We start from the raw sequence: 15,705 nt of genomic DNA on the forward strand, positions 1-15,705 counted from the left end.
TTTCTCCCCAGAGTTGAAGGAACTTGGATTTGATGAGATGCTGTGCCCCATCACCCCCAACCCCTCCAAACACACACCAAAATGACTGTTGTGAGTTGGGGGGATGCTTTTCAGTAGTTAGATAAATGTGAATTGTGATGGAGATAATTAAGCCCATCCTGGAGGCTGGTGGTAACTGCCCTAAATCCCCTAAATCAATCCCCTAAATCCAGGCCAGCTTTCCCGGCCTTTGTGCAGTATCATTCCATGTGGGAAGGAGAACCTGAGCTGAAAGGGGGCCCTGTCCCATGAAGGAACCTATGGCTTCAAGACTTAAACGTCTTTGTTGGAACTTGCTTGGAAGAGGAGCTTGTGTTGCCACCTTGGAAAGAAAGTTTCTCTGTCCTTTCAGTTGGGATGGAGGGAGGGCTGCAAAAAGGGGTTCGTTGGCAGTCGAGCTCTACCAATGTTTGCTCAAGCCAACACTGAGCTCCATTCATCCTCCTGCCCGTGTGTGGCTCCATCACCCCAGATGGGGCCAGCCCGGCAGCCTGAAGTCTGCATTTAGAACTTGATCCCCTAATATAACGATTAAATTTTAGTAAGTGAAATAAAAATGCTTCGGGGTAGGGGGAGAATAAGCAGAACAATCCTTGTTTTATTTAACTATGAAAAGTTTTTGACAGCACCCCTCTTGCCCCGGAGGATCTGAGAACCTCCATCCTCTGCAGCCCTTCCCCAGAGACCTTGGAGCAGAATTAGGCTGGGGGTGGGGGCTCTAATGTAAACAGCAACCCTGAAGTCCTGGAGCCGACTCCCCCTTCTCTCTCCTGTCACCCTGCCCCCGCCCCCCTCCCCAGACAGGCAGACAGAGAACACTAAGCAACTTGAGGTACAGGCAGGGAAGAATAAAGGTGCTTTGTGAAGGGGAAGGAAAACATTCCTGGGGGAGGTGAGGGGCTTGGGGCATGAATGTACCCTCAGTCTGGGTGGATGCTGCACACCCAGGAGGCGGTGGGGGCTGGACCTGAGGTAGAGGGAGGAGGGTCCCGCCCCAGCCAGGAAGCTCTGGGCGTGGGCAGGGCTTGTGGGAATGATTTCATTGGAAAGGCCTGCGATATTTTTTCCCCTCCCGTGTGTGGTTCTTGGAGAAAGTTGGAGGTGGTGGTGATTTCAGTCGCCTTGGCCGTCGCGGGCAGGAGCAGAGCAGAGGCCGTGGGCGAGCTAGCTAGTCGGGCTGCCCTGCCCGGAGCCCTCCTGCCATGCCCGGCTGGTTCCTGCATCTGCCGCCCTGGCCCGCCTTCCTCTGCACACCTCTTCCTCCCCCTCGCTCACCCTTCCCCAAACTCATTTGGGCTCTCTGTGCAGAGTTCTTTTTTTTTTTTTTTTTTAAAAACAAAGACTTTCGAGAGGAGCAGATGCCACCTGAGGCTCCCTGCATCCTCTGTGAAGTATTGAAATGTGGAAGTGAGTCATTAGCATTTTTATTTTTATAGATTTATTTATTTTTAACTGGTGGCTTTTTTTTAACCTCTGTGTTCTGCTGTGTTTCTTGTGTTTAGTCTTCGAATCCTTCAGTTGACCATGATCCCCTGGGCCCGCTCCCGCCTGGCTGGGGTAAGTACTGAGTTCTTCTGTGCCCTCAGCCCTTGGTATGAGGACCAGATGCTCTGTCCTCTTCTCCTGCGTGTCTTCTGTCCTTGCTCCCACCCCTCAGTTTCCTGTGTCACTTACCTCCAGCACACACTTTGGGGATGCCCAGCCTGAGCCATGACCAGTAATGGAGTTGGCAGCGTGGAGGAGAAGCCAAGCTCCCATGTGCCTCTGTAGCGTTCAACCTGCCACAAGTAAAGGAGTGTGACCCTAAGAAAGACATCCCCAAGTAGCTATAGGACTGTTGAGTTTGGGTCCTGAGTTTCTAGGTGTCTCAGGAATCTATCCTGTCACTAAAATATTTTGACACTGATTTCCAGATGGCCATGTTTTGGGTCTGTAACTCTGGCTGGAGGGAGAGCCACCCTCATGACCCTTTCTTTGCCTCTGACATGTTGGAAAACTTCAGCCTAATTTTGACTAATAGCAGCCACTTTCTTATTTGTGACACAGCTCTGAAAGAGGCCGCGGGGAAGCAGATTGAGCACGGGCTAGTGGTTCTGAAAATACAGTGTTGCTAGTTAATAACACCATGCTGGGTTTTCTTGTCATTGTTAGCTCCTCTTACCTCTTCCGAGTCCTGGGTGCAATTTGCCAAGAATGAGTTAAGAGACGGGTATCCATGCTTTAGGAGAGATTACGGGCTTCAAGGCTATTCTAGGAAGGAGTGGCCATGTAAAAAGGGATCATTAAGGATGGTGAGACTGGTGCAGCTCTATGAACTGGGCAGGGTTTTATTCAACCCTGCAAGAGCCCCTGAGCCTGAAGAGGGCAGTTTTCACAGGAATCAGCAGGTGTGATCTTTAATTTATTGGTGAGGCCAGCAGAAGACAGTTGTTGCTGGTTGGTGGTGTTCACAGTTGGTGTTAAGCTGCATTGGGTACTCTTTCCCACAGAGGTGGGCAGGTGTGTTCTGGGAGGAGGACAATGATAGGATGGGCACCTGCCTAGAGAAGTTCTGTTTTGGGCTGTATCCTCTGGATGCAGACACAGCTGCTCTCTGGTAGTAATTTAAGAGGTGAATCAACTCCCCTGAACTTAGCCAATTACCACCATGCTCCAAGAGGACCTTCTTCTGTCTTTCCAGTGGGAAATATCAGTTAGTGAGGCTTCCATATGTTTCTTGATTTCCAGTTTGGGAATCCCTGTGCTCACAGATGATCTGCCTGGCTCCCAGGACCAATGGGTGGTCATTGTTATCTCAGGGATTTGCAGCAAGTCTAGTGTGAGAAGGCAAAGCCTCTTCAGTCCTTGCATAGACAGGGAAAGCGCATCAGCCTAAAGAAGGATCTATAATGCTGTTTGGCAGTGGGTGACCTGGAGCCAGGGTCCTGCATTTGTTTCTGGCTCCGTAGAGGCAGGTGGTAGAGTCCAGACAGTGCGTTTATTTCTGTAGCAATTTTGCTAGATGATGGTCACCAGTAAGCCCTCCTAGGTGCTAAGTGGGAAAATATTTGAGATGGGAATAGGGGAGTATTGGTTAGACACTGCTGTTCATAAACAATCGGAAAACACCACGTAACGCGTGATGGTTCAAAATGAGAAAAAGAACATTGTGACCAGAGTCCGGGAAACCTTCCTTTGGGCTCCATGTTGACATCCCCTGGTCTGTGGCAGGGGTTGCTGCCTCCCTAGGGAGGGGAAGAAAAGATAGAGCAGCCAGGTCAAATAGAGCATCACTGACGGCCAGCCTGCTGGTGTTCCTGCTGCCCTCAGATCCTGGGTTCCTTTCTGCCAAACCAGGGAAGACCCCATGGTGGTCCCCACACACTCCTCTGGGAGTTGGGACACTGTGGGGTTAGATCCATGTCTGCACCTGGGCAGTTCTGCCCTTGGGCATGTGACAAATGCTCCGGAGACCATTTGATCCTGGATCCAGGTGGAGCTGTGCTCATCGAAGGGCTCACCTCTCATTGCACACAGTGAGGCTGCTCGGTGGGCAGAGGCCCCTGCATAGAGGCAGTGCCAGCCATGATGAACCAGGCCTCAAGCCTGCTGGACAGATCCCCTGGCCTGGTGGTTGGCCTTGGCTTTGGCCCCTTGCAGAGCAGCCATGGAGGAGCTAGTTCAAAGCAGTAGCTCCTGGACTGAGAGCGGCTTGTCCCTCAGGAACCTCTGGCAAGCCTGCCTTCTGCGCTGGTCCCATGCTGTCTGGTAGGGGAGCTCTGCAGCGTTCCAGCCGCCTCCTGTTCTTTCTACCGTATTTTCCCAGCTTTGCTAAGGTGTGATTGACAAATAACGTCTGTATGTATAGAAATCCAGTTGTGTACTAGATAGCATTAAGGCAGAACGGAGATGGGTTGGGGGCCAAAACTGGGACTAGTGCAGCCTGGTCCTGGGGTGGGGGCTTCAGAAGAAGTTCTGCTTCTTTTCAGTTTTTGGGTTCCCTGTAGTTTCTGGAACTGATTATTGTCTTTTCTTCAATTTCACTCTGTCTTTGTAAAAGAGAGAGAGCCATCAGCATCATTTGTTTCTGGGACAGACTCAGGAAAGGAAGGCTCAGGAACTTCCCGAGGAAGGTGACTTCGTTGGAGTTTGGAGCTTTGCCTCGGTGTTTTCTCCCACCCACTTGGCGCTGGTGGCTTACCCCACCCTCTGGGGCTGGGGGGAGGCTGGCAGGGTGTCCCTACTGCACACAGCTGGATGCAATTATGCCTCTGGTTCCGCCAGGCTGCCCCCCTCAGTGCCGCCACACCACCCCTTCCCTCCGACAAGCCAAACAATCGCAGAGGTTGGAACTGTATGTATCCCTCCCGTCAACGACAGGGAAAGATTCTTTTTGTCCTTTATCCCAGAGCCAAGTGTGAGTGAGCCAGGCTTTAGCAAGCTAAACTTCTCCAACAGGTTGACTCCTGGGGCAGAGATTGAGACCCAGCGCCCAGACAGGGGAGCTGAGGGAAGGTACTGACTTATGATGTTTGACTCTGATTGTGCTCGCTCTCCTTTCTTCTCCCATGGCAGAGAAGAGACAGGACAATGGACGGGTGTACTACGTGAACCATAACACGCGCACTACCCAGTGGGAGGACCCTCGGACCCAGGGGTGAGGACTGGGTCAGGCCATGCTTCTGTGCAGCTCTAGCATTGTCCAGGGGGTCTGGGACTGCATTCACCCTGCAATGCTGATGTTGGGAGACTTTAGCCATATACAAGTGCCCTGAGACCCTCAGGATATAGTGTCAGCTTAATGAGAGCTGGAAAGTGTTTCCTCAGATAGACCTTCCCAGTGGGTGGAGGGTGGCCACCAGCAGGTGCTGCAGTTCTCAGTACTGATTGAGTAGGGTGCTGAGAATTTGATTGAAAAGATATGAAGGAACCCCCAGCTTCCACAAGAAGCAGGGCTGGGCACTTGGTGTCATAGGATTTCTGGTGTCCACTCAGACTAATGCCATCCACCCAGGCTGGTATTTTTGCTTATGTCTTAGGTCTTCACAAGTTGGGTCATGCCAGGTACCTACCTTTGAGGGCCCTGTCACGGGCTGTACAGATCCTGATTGAAACAGAGAAGCACTTGGAGGACCCCAGCCTCCTAAACAGAGGCCCAGAAGGTAGGGCTAGCCTTTGCACCCTCTTTTCTTATGCTTCCAGGATGATCCAGGAACCAGCTCTGCCCCCAGGATGGGAGATGAAGTACACCAGCGAGGGGGTGCGGTACTTTGTGGACCATAATACTCGTACCACCACCTTCAAGGATCCTCGCCCAGGATTTGAGTCTGGGTAAGAACTTTCACAGGCAATAGCAGCGTCCTTCAGCACAGGCCTCTGTCCTGTTCAGCTGGCTTGGGGAGGCCAGCTCTGGTTCCCATGACCACTGTGCTGCTCACTGCTCTCTAGTGGTCAGTGTTGTTCTCACCTCAAAGGGATGGGAGGAAGGGGCAGTCCTATTGAGGAAGGGGCAATACAAACAGTACCAGTAATATTTCTCTGAAAGCAAGAGGTCTGGCATTGTTTCTAGATATTCTTTTTGACTCTTAGGCGCTCTTAACGGCGGACACTTCCTTTCTCTTTTGCTTTACTGTACTCATCTTTAAATTCACACAGCATCACCTTTCCCTAGGGCTGACAAAGACAGGTTGTTTATATTTTTGAAAAATCACAAAGATTCTCGAACACCTTTGCTCTTCCCAGGACCAAACAAGGATCCCCCGGTGCCTACGACCGAAGTTTTCGGTGGAAATATCACCAGTTCCGCTTCCTCTGTCATGTGAGTTCTGGTTCTGGGGCCCCGTTGAGGTGGGCTATTGCAGTCTCTCAGCCAAATTTCCCGGCCCAGCTCAGGCCTTGGAATGCCTCTGTCTTAAGGGAGCAAGCCCGTTCCCATCCTTGGGGAGATGCCTATTTCTACAGACAGGAGACCACAGTGAGCAGATACCCCATGGGATTCTGATTTGAAGTTTTTCCTTTTCTTTTCAGTCAAATGCCCTACCCAGTCATGTGAAGATCAGTGTTTCCAGGCAGACACTCTTTGAGGATTCTTTCCAGCAGGTTAGAGAATAATCATGGTGTCGAGATTTGGGGCAGGAGCTAGCCCTCCTTCTGCTAATGCCTCCTCTGTCGCACGACCTGTTGAGCCCACATTGTAGGGTTTCCAGGCCTGAGCCTTGGGAAGCCTGTCTGTTAGACAGTATGCCTCAGTGTCCCCTGTCTCCCCGCGACCCCCGCACCCCCTCCCCTACTTGCTGGCCAGACGCATTCTCTCTCCAGATCATGAACATGAAACCCTACGACCTGCGCCGCCGCCTCTACATCATAATGCGTGGTGAGGAGGGCTTGGACTATGGAGGCATTGCCAGGTGAGCTCGGGTGCCCTGGAAGAGCGCTGCCTCCCTCTTCCCTGTGGCCAGAAGGCCACCTTCACCTTACATTCATTCCCAAAGCTCTTCTGCATCTTCAGTAGGGGACACTGGGGTGATGTTCTAAATGTCACTCTGGCCAGTCCCAGTGGGTGCTGGAGCAGGGTCAGGCATTAGCCCTTTGGTTACTGGGTCCCAAGAGGCTGGGGCTCCTGGGGACGGGCTCAGGACATGGCTCTTTCACCAGCCCCCGTGTCATTGTTTCTATTAACCAGTCCAGCTGTGTCCATGGACAGAGGCTGAGCAGCTGTGTGGATGTCCCTTAAATTTGGCCCTAGACTTCCCTTCCTCTCGAGGCATCCAGAGCAGGGAAGTCAAGTGTCTGAGAGTGCATGGCGTGGGAGAGCTGTCGTGATCAGAGGTCTTGATCTGTACTCAGCTGCACGTCAAGTGTCCGGGGTCAACAAAGTTAAAATGGCTAATGTAACCCTAGAAAGAAGTCAGAGCACTATCTTACCCTCACCCCAATCGACCTGCAAAGGTCCACAGGCTCTCTGGGAAAGCACTGCCTTGGACAACAGGGCACAAGGCTCAACAGAGAGGAGCATCTTGGCCGCGGACCGCCGGGCTCGCTGACCCTCACGGTGTGGGCTGTCTTCTCACTTGGTGTTGGGTTGACTCGCTTCTGGTGCTCTGTTTGCTGGTGGTGTTGCCTTCTGCGCTGGCCCTGTGGATGGACTGTTCTTTTCCCATGGTGACCTCGGTCCCAAGCTCTGCTAGGTGGCTTCTGGTGTGGCTCCCGCCCTGTGTTTCTTTCTCTCTGTGTCCTGCCAGTGGTTTTACCCTATGGTAGGTTACGTCATGCTGTTCTACCACAGGGTAGAACCACGGACAGGATACTGGGGCACCCTCTGCATCGGACTCCTCGTCGACCCAGCCACACACAGCCCAGCAGCCAGGGACCAGCCCCTGGGGTGTCCCCCAGCCGGCTTAGTTCAAGCCCAAAAGGACTCTGAATTCTAACTTGAGGCTTGTACATAGGGTGCAAATAAATGCTGAGGCACGGTGTTGCTTCAGATGCATGTGGAAGTGTGGGAAAGGGTGTGGTGATGGGGTGGGGGTGAGGGGGTGGTGAAGTGTAAGAGCAAGTGGGAATGAGGTCTGTGACCTGGAGGTAGCATGAATCACAGAGTTGTCGTGGTTCAGGACTCGGGAACATGTAACCACTGTTCACCTATGCTGCCTACTCAGGTAGGGTGGAGGTTGCTGTCATACAGCACTTTTGCAGAAAAATTGTAATAAATGTGCATGTCTATGATACTTTAACATAGGGCCCTTTTGCAGTGCACAGCCAACACAATTGTGCATGGTTTATCGGGGTGCAGGGAGCCCCTTTGCCATTGGAAGGTCTGGTTGTTGTGAAAAAAGTCCTGGAATGTACCACCTGGAGCTGACAGGAATGCACACAGGTTTTCCTGAGCATCATCTGAAAGTGCTGTTGTCCTGGTTCATACTTGGTTGAACCAAGCTGGCTCATGGCCCAGCTGATAATATTGCATAGTCTGGGCACTGACTGAGGTGGACTCCGCTTCTCAGGACACGGTCTCCAGACTGCCTGAGACACATGGCAGAGTCACAACTGCTGTGCGGGTGCATGGAAGGCTCCATTGTTCCTGTTTTCTCTCTTCCCTCACAGAGAGTGGTTTTTCCTTCTGTCCCACGAGGTGCTCAACCCCATGTACTGCTTATTTGAATATGCGGGCAAGAACAACTACTGCCTGCAGATCAACCCCGCCTCCTCCATCAACCCCGACCACCTCACCTACTTCCGCTTCATTGGCAGATTCATCGCCATGGTAAGGGAGCCCCAGGAGTGCCTTCCTCCTCCCCCTCCCCCTCCTGGTGGAGCATGCCGAGGGCGCCAGGGAAATTCACTCTTCACTGAGGCTCCAGGAAGGCAGCCTCTGAGGAGGCCAGCCCTTGGCCACCCGAGGCAGTCCAGGCCCAAGGAGCAGTCCCATGGACTGGCACCCCCACTGTGGATCGCACCCCTCTTCCTCATAATCTCCTAAGCTGAAAATACAAAGAGCTAGAGAGAGTTCTGGAGAAATCGGAACTGTCAGTGGCACCAGGGGTGGGGTACCAGGGAGTCATTGAAGGATTTCTTGTGTTGATTTGCGTAGGTCCCTGGGCCATGGGCTTCACTTACCTTAAGTGAGTCCCCATGGCGGAGGTGGGACAGTGGCTGAGTGGAGTGAATCCGTAACTACCTCCTACTGCCTGTCTCTGGGAGGTGCCACCGTCTGTCCTGAGCAGCGGGTGGGAGTGTTTGGGAGTGTCCCACTGAGACACTGAGGGATTCTGGAAGGGGATTTGGAATTAGCATGGGCTTAGAATAGAGCTGCTGTAGACAGGTCATGCCAGGTTAGGTGGCACCCATCCTGGGGCAGGGCTCATGGTCTGTGTGTATCTATCTAGAAATAGGGGCTCGGTGTGACTGTGGAGAGAGGGTCATGCCAATTCCCCATAGTGAGCATCTTCGGAGAGCCAGCCCTGCTGCTTGCTGGGTGGCTTGAGATGCTTCAGAGCTGACTTTCCTCCGTTCTTCCCCTGACTGCCTGAGTGTCTTGCCCCGCTCCCCTCTCTGGAGGACCCAAGGGCCCTTAGGGTTTGTGACTAAATATGGTGCTTCCCCTCCTCTGCAAGTTCTTGGCCAAGGTGCTAGGCTCCGGGAGTGGGCACATTCTTCCCAGGTCTAGAGACCTGCCTGGCCCAAAGCTGACGGGACAGACTAGTGAAACCCTAGACTATTACTCACTGCTGGCCGCCAGCTGTCTCCATCCGTGCGTCTGCATTATTTTTGGCCACCTCTGCCACCAGTTCTGAGCACCAGTGAGTCAGGGCTGCCACCTGGAGCTGTTTTGAACAAGTCTTCCCTAAGACCACGGGGCAGGCCACTGCTGGCCTGGGAGTAGCCTGGCTGGCGTGCTGTGCAGGCAATGAGCTGGCTCCACTTGTCCCTGTGGCCTGTAGGGTGGAACGAGAATCCATCCCAAGGTCCAAATCAGGACAGAGTAGTCCTTATTTTCCGGGCCCTCCCTTTGCCTATGAGGCACCTGGCTGCTCGGGTTCTATCAGGGAGGGGAGGTAGCAGTGGCCTTCGATGTGGAGCATCCACGAGCTTGCCCTGGGCGCTGTCCTAAGAAGGCCAAACCTCTTTGCCATGTGTCTTCCTTCCTCAGGCCCTGTACCATGGAAAGTTCATCGACACAGGCTTCACTCTCCCTTTCTACAAGCGGATGCTCAACAAGAGACCAACCCTGAAAGATCTGGAGTCTATTGACCCTGAATTCTACAACTCCATTGTCTGGATCAAGTAAGCCCCTTGTTTGCCCAGGGCTGAGGGAGGCAGGGCTCTGTCTGGGCAGTGGGTACCCGTAACCTTGAGCTCCTCTGGCAGAAGCCGATGAGCACTTGCCCAGCCCCTCCAAGTGCCTATGGAGATAGAAGCTTCTAGGTCCCTTGTAGGATGGTCCTAGAGTTCTCTCCTTGCATCAGGAGATGTCCTGTGCCACAGTTCAGGATTCTAGGCCACCTTAGTTCCCTATGGGCACTAAAAGTGAGAGGTGGGGCAAGACACAGGAAGACCCTGCAAAGATGGACATCTTCCTCCTTGGCCTACTGTGCTCCAGAGAGAACAACCTAGAAGAGTGTGGTCTGGAGCTGTTCTTCATCCAGGACATGGAGATCCTGGGCAAGGTGACAACCCATGAACTGAAGGAAGGTGGCGAGAGCATCCGAGTCACAGAGGAGAATAAGGAAGAGTACATCATGTAAGTCTCAGCCCCAGGGAGGGATGGGGAGGGGTTTGAACTTTGAACCCAGCAGGTTCTCTCATCTCCTGGGTGCCCTCTTCAACTAGGCCTCCACTGGTTGAAGTGGAGCCCTCCTGGGCTCTTGGACACCCCAGGTTGCAGGAACCTCCCAGTCACATCTGCCTTGGTGGGTGGCCTGTGGCTGGTCAGGTGATGATGCCACGAGGGTTGCTGGAGCCCCAGATGCTTGGTTACCTGCTGCTGGTTGCTCTGCTAGGCATGCGGGGGACTTCCCGACTGCAGGGAAATTCTTGGACGATGCTTAGCTCAGACATTGCCATCTCTCCCCTGATCAGGAAGATGGCTATGTCCTGTGTTCTTAAATCCATGGTCTCAGTGCTAGTGTGCAAACCTCCTGTGTACGACCCTCAGTCCTCTTGGTCTAGTCCTTTAATCTCCCCATTTCCACACACTTGAGGTTCAGCGAGTGGCAGTGGGAGGGGGGACCTCGGGGTCACCGTGAGGTTTGTGAGGCTGTGCCCAGGCCTTCAGCACACTGGTTCTGGTATTTGACTCTCAGAGCCTTTGTTGCTGCTGTGTCATATGGTCACATGGGCAGGCTGGGAGCGCATGGGGTCCTGGGCTCCACCAGTGACTGGTCTTTGGCTTTAGGCTGCTGACTGACTGGCGTTTCACACGGGGCGTGGAAGAGCAGACCAAAGCCTTCCTGGATGGCTTCAATGAGGTGGCCCCCCTGGAGTGGTTGCGCTACTTTGATGAGAAAGAGCTGGAGGTGAGTGTTGAAGGTCGTTAGGACCCGCAGCTCCTGCTCCTTGAGGTGCTCCCTGTGCACCCACAGAATCTCACCAGCACTCTTCAGCAGGATGGAGGCAGCAGGGAAGATGGTTTTCATTGGGGTCCTCTGCCCCCGCCCCCGACACTAGGGCTGGTGTTACCCATGGCATTGAAAGAACCTGCAAAAGTAGCTGGTTGAATAGGCTGGGGACTCTCACCTGCGAGTGAGGAGTGACATGGTGTACGGGCCCCAGGCCCTTCCGGTGGGTAGCGGCTGGCACTGGGGCCACTGACATCTTCCTGGCTGCAGCTGATGCTGTGCGGCATGCAGGAGATAGACCTAAGCGACTGGCAGAAGAACACCGTCTACCGGCACTACACCAAGAACAGCAAGCAGATCCAGTGGTTCTGGCAGGTGGGTCCTGGCTCCTGTCCTCAGTGGATCGGGGACAAGGGTTGTGACAGGGAGGGATATTTTAGCAGTCACCCAGAGGAAACAGGACCTGATTAGACCTCAGGTTTAAGGACCCTTTATCTTGGGCATGCTGTTCACCTCCCCCACTTGCAGAAGGGGATACACCGCCTCCAGCAAATGGAGGCTGTTGTGGCTGGACTGGGGCCAGGACATGTGACAAGAGGTTGGTTATGGTCAGCCTTGTGCTTTGGGGGAGAGTGGGGGGACCTTCATGCAGAAAGTACAGCTGCCATTGGTCATATGGCAGATGGGATGGGAAGACAGGTGTTAGGCTCCAGAGAAATGGGATGAGCTTGTCATCCTGTATTTAATGACTTCCGTTCTTTATATGTGTGGGTTCCATTGTTGTTATGAAGTATAGCATACCTAAAAAAGAAAAGTAACATATCTTTAGTATATGTGTCTGTATGCACGTGCCCACGTGTGTATAAATTTTTTGGGGAGGTGAAATTCACATAACATTCAGTTCATTTTAAATATCTATGTGTATTTTTTGGTACTGGGGATCCAATCCAGGAGTTCTTTACCAATTTGCTACATTCCAGCCCTTTTTAAAATTGTTTCTTTCTTTCTTTTTTGTTTTTTAAATTTTGAAACAGAGTCTAGCCAAGATGCTAAATCTAGCTGAATGGCTGAGGCTGGTCTCGAATTTAGAATCTTCTTTTCTCAGCCTCCCCAAGTCACTGAGATTACAGGCATGTGCCACCATGCTTGGTTCATTTTAAATATTTTAAGACAAACAATTCAGTGATTTATAGAACCTCCACAGTGTTGTGCAACTATCACCACTGTCTTGTTCCAGAATACATTATTTCCCCAAAAAGAAACCTTATACCCATTAAGCAGCCACTCCCATCTTTAGTCTATTTTTTAAAGTGGAACTTGGATAGGAAGAGGATGCCTGACCCAAGGTGTCTCATGGACACAACCTCTTAGAGAAGCAACTTTGAGGTTTCCCAGGTTGGTGGCTGTCACCCTGCCCAAGGTGGCTTTGTGTCCTCATCCCCATAGAGGGCCCTGGCTGGGTAAAGCATTGCATGTTAAGGGAATCACAGACCGAGCGGGTTTCTTGACTGTGCCTTGGCTTGTGAAATTGCAGGTGGTGAAGGAGATGGATAATGAAAAAAGAATCCGGCTATTACAGTTTGTTACTGGAACCTGCCGCCTGCCTGTTGGGGGATTTGTTGAACTCATCGGTACGTTTTCCATTGTCCTCTTGGTGCCGTGGCTGGGGACAATAGTCACTGGAAGCAAGTCATTGGGAGAGGGAAAAGCTGGGGCCCCCTTGAGCTGGACTGAGCATCTGTGGGTGGAGCTGGAGGGCCCTGCTTTGGGAAGGCTACTTCTGTTGATGCACGGTTGTCTTGCCTTGGATAACAGGGAGCAACGGACCACAGAAGTTCTGCATCGACAAGGTTGGCAAGGAAACCTGGCTGCCCAGAAGCCACACCTGGTGAGCATGCTGGTTGGGTGGAAGTGATGGATCCTCACAGACCAGATGAGCTCCTTCCAGCCCCAAATGTGTGGCAGCTCCAGAGCCTTGACTCTGACATTGGCATGGCCATAGGGGTTTGGGTTGGAGAGGTGGGCCGTAACATGCCAAGTTCTACACACTGAAACACTTTTGTTCCAGTAGGCAAGAGCTGCTTCCCCAAGTGCCCACTTCTAGTGTTGTTCCCACTGTCCCATTCCCTCTGCTAACTCCCCGAAGGTCTAGGAACCTAGATAGCACTGGGTCCTGGCATGGTGGGCCCTCTACCGCCCTAACCTGGGGTCTGGCTAACCAGTTCTGCTGGCGCTCAGCCAGGCCTGGGTAGAGCTGTTGGAGTCCTGGCTACATGATGCTACATGCTGCTCTCCCTCCCAACAGCTTCAACCGCCTGGACCTCCCACCCTACAAGAGCTACGAACAACTAAAAGAGAAGCTGCTGTATGCCATTGAGGAGACTGAGGGCTTCGGACAGGAGTAACAAGCCACCTCCATGCCCCAGCACACATGTAGTCCTGAGTCCTACCTGCCTGGAGGCCACAGGCCATGCAGCCCTTGGGAGGCCCCTGTAGATGATGGTCCTGCGTGGAACCACACTGTCATCATGCTGGTGGCAGAAGAGCCCGACCCTAGGAGGCCCTGCAGCCCCCTCCCTCCTACCCGCTGGTGGTAGTCTGGAATAAAGCCCCTCATCACCTTTGACCCCATCACCCATTGCAAAGTCTGAGGACTGGCCTCTGCAAAACTCCCTCCCGCTCCCCTAGGACCATCCTGGGTGTCTGAGTGTGGAGGGAACACACCCTGCCCTGATGGGCTGCAGCAGAAGCCCAGGCCTCACGGGCTAGTTAGGCGAGGAGGTTGGCTACTCGGGTGGCTTGTTCTGCACTGAGAAAGCCAAGGGTCTTTGCCAGCAAAAGAGGTTCTGTCTTAAATAGAACTTTCCAGGGATCCGTATGAAGCGTGGTTCTGAGGGAAAGCCTGTGTCAAGGCCGTCTTCACCTCACTTCCCTTCCTGGCAGGTTCCAGCCACAGAGAAGCCGCAGGGACTCGGTGCCATCAGCTCAGGTTGTCTCTGCCTGGCAAACCAAGGATTGGACAAGCTGCCCGCCTGGGTCTCAGGGGGAGGGGGAGGCAGCAAAGTCCCTCAGACTTTTTTGTCCTTTACATAAACTTGAAGCGTTTGTGTGTAGGGTTGCTTTTTGTTTTGTTTTTGATATGCTGCTGTCACTTTCTGTCAAGGAGCTGGTGCCCCAGATGTCCTGGGGCCTTGAGGGCCCTGTCCCCCTTGGTCCAAGAGTTTCCAGAAGAGCTGCTCCTCTCAGGAGCCTGCTTAGCAGTTCCATGAACTCAGGTGGGCTTGACTCCGTGGCTCCGCTGCACAGCGTCCAAGTCCCTGAACTTGAAGGAAAGGGTTGGTGTTCTGAGTTCCACCCCCAATGTCACACCTTTGTTAGAGACAAGATCCCTTTGCTAGATACAGTCACCCCGCTGGCCCCCAGTGAGGAGTAAATGGGTCTGGACTGTCCCTCCCTGATAGCCCCTGGAGCTCCAGGTGGCCTGTTAGTCCCCTGCTTAGAATGAAGCACATCCTGGCCCAGTTGAGTGTGTTCATTCTGCATAGATGTGAGGCTTTATCTGCAGGTGGGAAATGATGCCATTGAAACCCACAGCAGGAGCTCCCAACGCTGGCAGACCAGACGCCTCTGCTTTGGGGATTCTGCTTTTGAAATCTGCAGGTGCTTAGGCTCCTCCGGGATGCTGCAGGAGGGATGGTGGTATACTCCTTAGTCCAGGCCCCCAGGGTTCTAGGATGATCCCCCAGCTACAGACCTGCTTTCTGAGTCTCCAGGCAGGCTCTCAGACTGGTCGTGGGAGCCTTCTGAGGACATTCTCTCCTTCCCACATCTCATTCTTCCCCAGCCCGTGGAGGTGCAGCCTGTGTCCACCATGTTGCACGTGCTGATTTGAGTGGCTCAGCTCGCTGCAGCTCAGCCCTTTTCCTCCCTTCCAGTCACTTGTAGTACTTCCCAGCGCATGTCACCACGAAGGCTGCTCTGTTGGGTGGGTAGGGATGCAAGCTGCCAGGGAGGTTTGGAAGCATCAGGCTCACGGCTGTTCGTGTGTGTTTGTGTGTGTGCGCGTGCAAACGTGTATATAACTGAAGTGTCTGTGCAGAATGCCCCACGGTAGCCCGGGGTTGGTCACTGGGTTGTTTTGTAATGCCCACCCCTGCCTTGGTATTGCCAGTTTCTTGTGCAATAAACAATCAGCAGCTGTGGGTGGTGTCAGTGTGGCTGTCTACAGAATCACTGTCCTCCAGCCAGAGGCCGCTGGGCCCCCAAGGCCTGCCAGGATAGAATGGAAATTCCCCGGCCTTGCTGGTTCTGAGAAGCATGCATGCTGTTAACTGGGACAGCCTGCTTCTGAGGTGGCCAGCTGGGATCACTGGCCTCAGCCCTCGGTCTCTGCCTCACTACACCCTTTTGGCAGCCTCAGCCCTCCAGCAGGATGGGGCTGCTTCAGGAAGTTGCTGAGGGAGCAGAGGTCCATTCATGAAATGCTGGGGATGCGCAGGTCCTGGGACGAGTGAGGGACTTCTCATATTGAACTCATCGTCACACACGGGCTTGCTACCCACTTGTTTTTGACACTTGAGGGTTTAAAGGTGGAACAGATCACCACACTGAAGGGTCTTGATACATTTGA

The 15,705-nt window shown here is 53.2% G+C and overlaps 1 protein-coding gene across 2 annotated transcripts in view; it reads left to right on the forward strand.

Moving 5' to 3' along the window:
* Wwp2 (WW domain containing E3 ubiquitin protein ligase 2) overlaps positions 1-15,277 on the forward strand; it is a 131,209-nt gene extending 115,932 nt beyond the window's left edge. For both annotated transcript variants that reach the window (XM_071604906.1, XM_071604905.1), the window contains 14 exons: positions 1,542-1,596; positions 4,594-4,675; positions 5,221-5,349; positions 5,761-5,836; positions 6,046-6,117; positions 6,337-6,425; positions 8,122-8,281; positions 9,668-9,801; positions 10,118-10,258; positions 10,913-11,033; positions 11,346-11,450; positions 12,610-12,706; positions 12,891-12,963; positions 13,381-15,277. In XM_071604906.1, coding sequence (XP_071461007.1) covers positions 1,542-1,596; positions 4,594-4,675; positions 5,221-5,349; positions 5,761-5,836; positions 6,046-6,117; positions 6,337-6,425; positions 8,122-8,281; positions 9,668-9,801; positions 10,118-10,258; positions 10,913-11,033; positions 11,346-11,450; positions 12,610-12,706; positions 12,891-12,963; positions 13,381-13,480 — 1,434 coding nt within the window. In that variant the 3' untranslated portion in view covers positions 13,481-15,277. The remainder of the gene's footprint in view (positions 1-1,541; positions 1,597-4,593; positions 4,676-5,220; positions 5,350-5,760; positions 5,837-6,045; positions 6,118-6,336; positions 6,426-8,121; positions 8,282-9,667; positions 9,802-10,117; positions 10,259-10,912; positions 11,034-11,345; positions 11,451-12,609; positions 12,707-12,890; positions 12,964-13,380) is intronic.
* Positions 15,278-15,705: the final 428 nt, after the last annotated feature.

The sequence above is a fragment of the Marmota flaviventris genome, chromosome 18, assembly GCF_047511675.1.
Source record: "Marmota flaviventris isolate mMarFla1 chromosome 18, mMarFla1.hap1, whole genome shotgun sequence".
In the NCBI taxonomy this organism is placed as follows: Eukaryota; Metazoa; Chordata; class Mammalia; order Rodentia; family Sciuridae; genus Marmota; species Marmota flaviventris.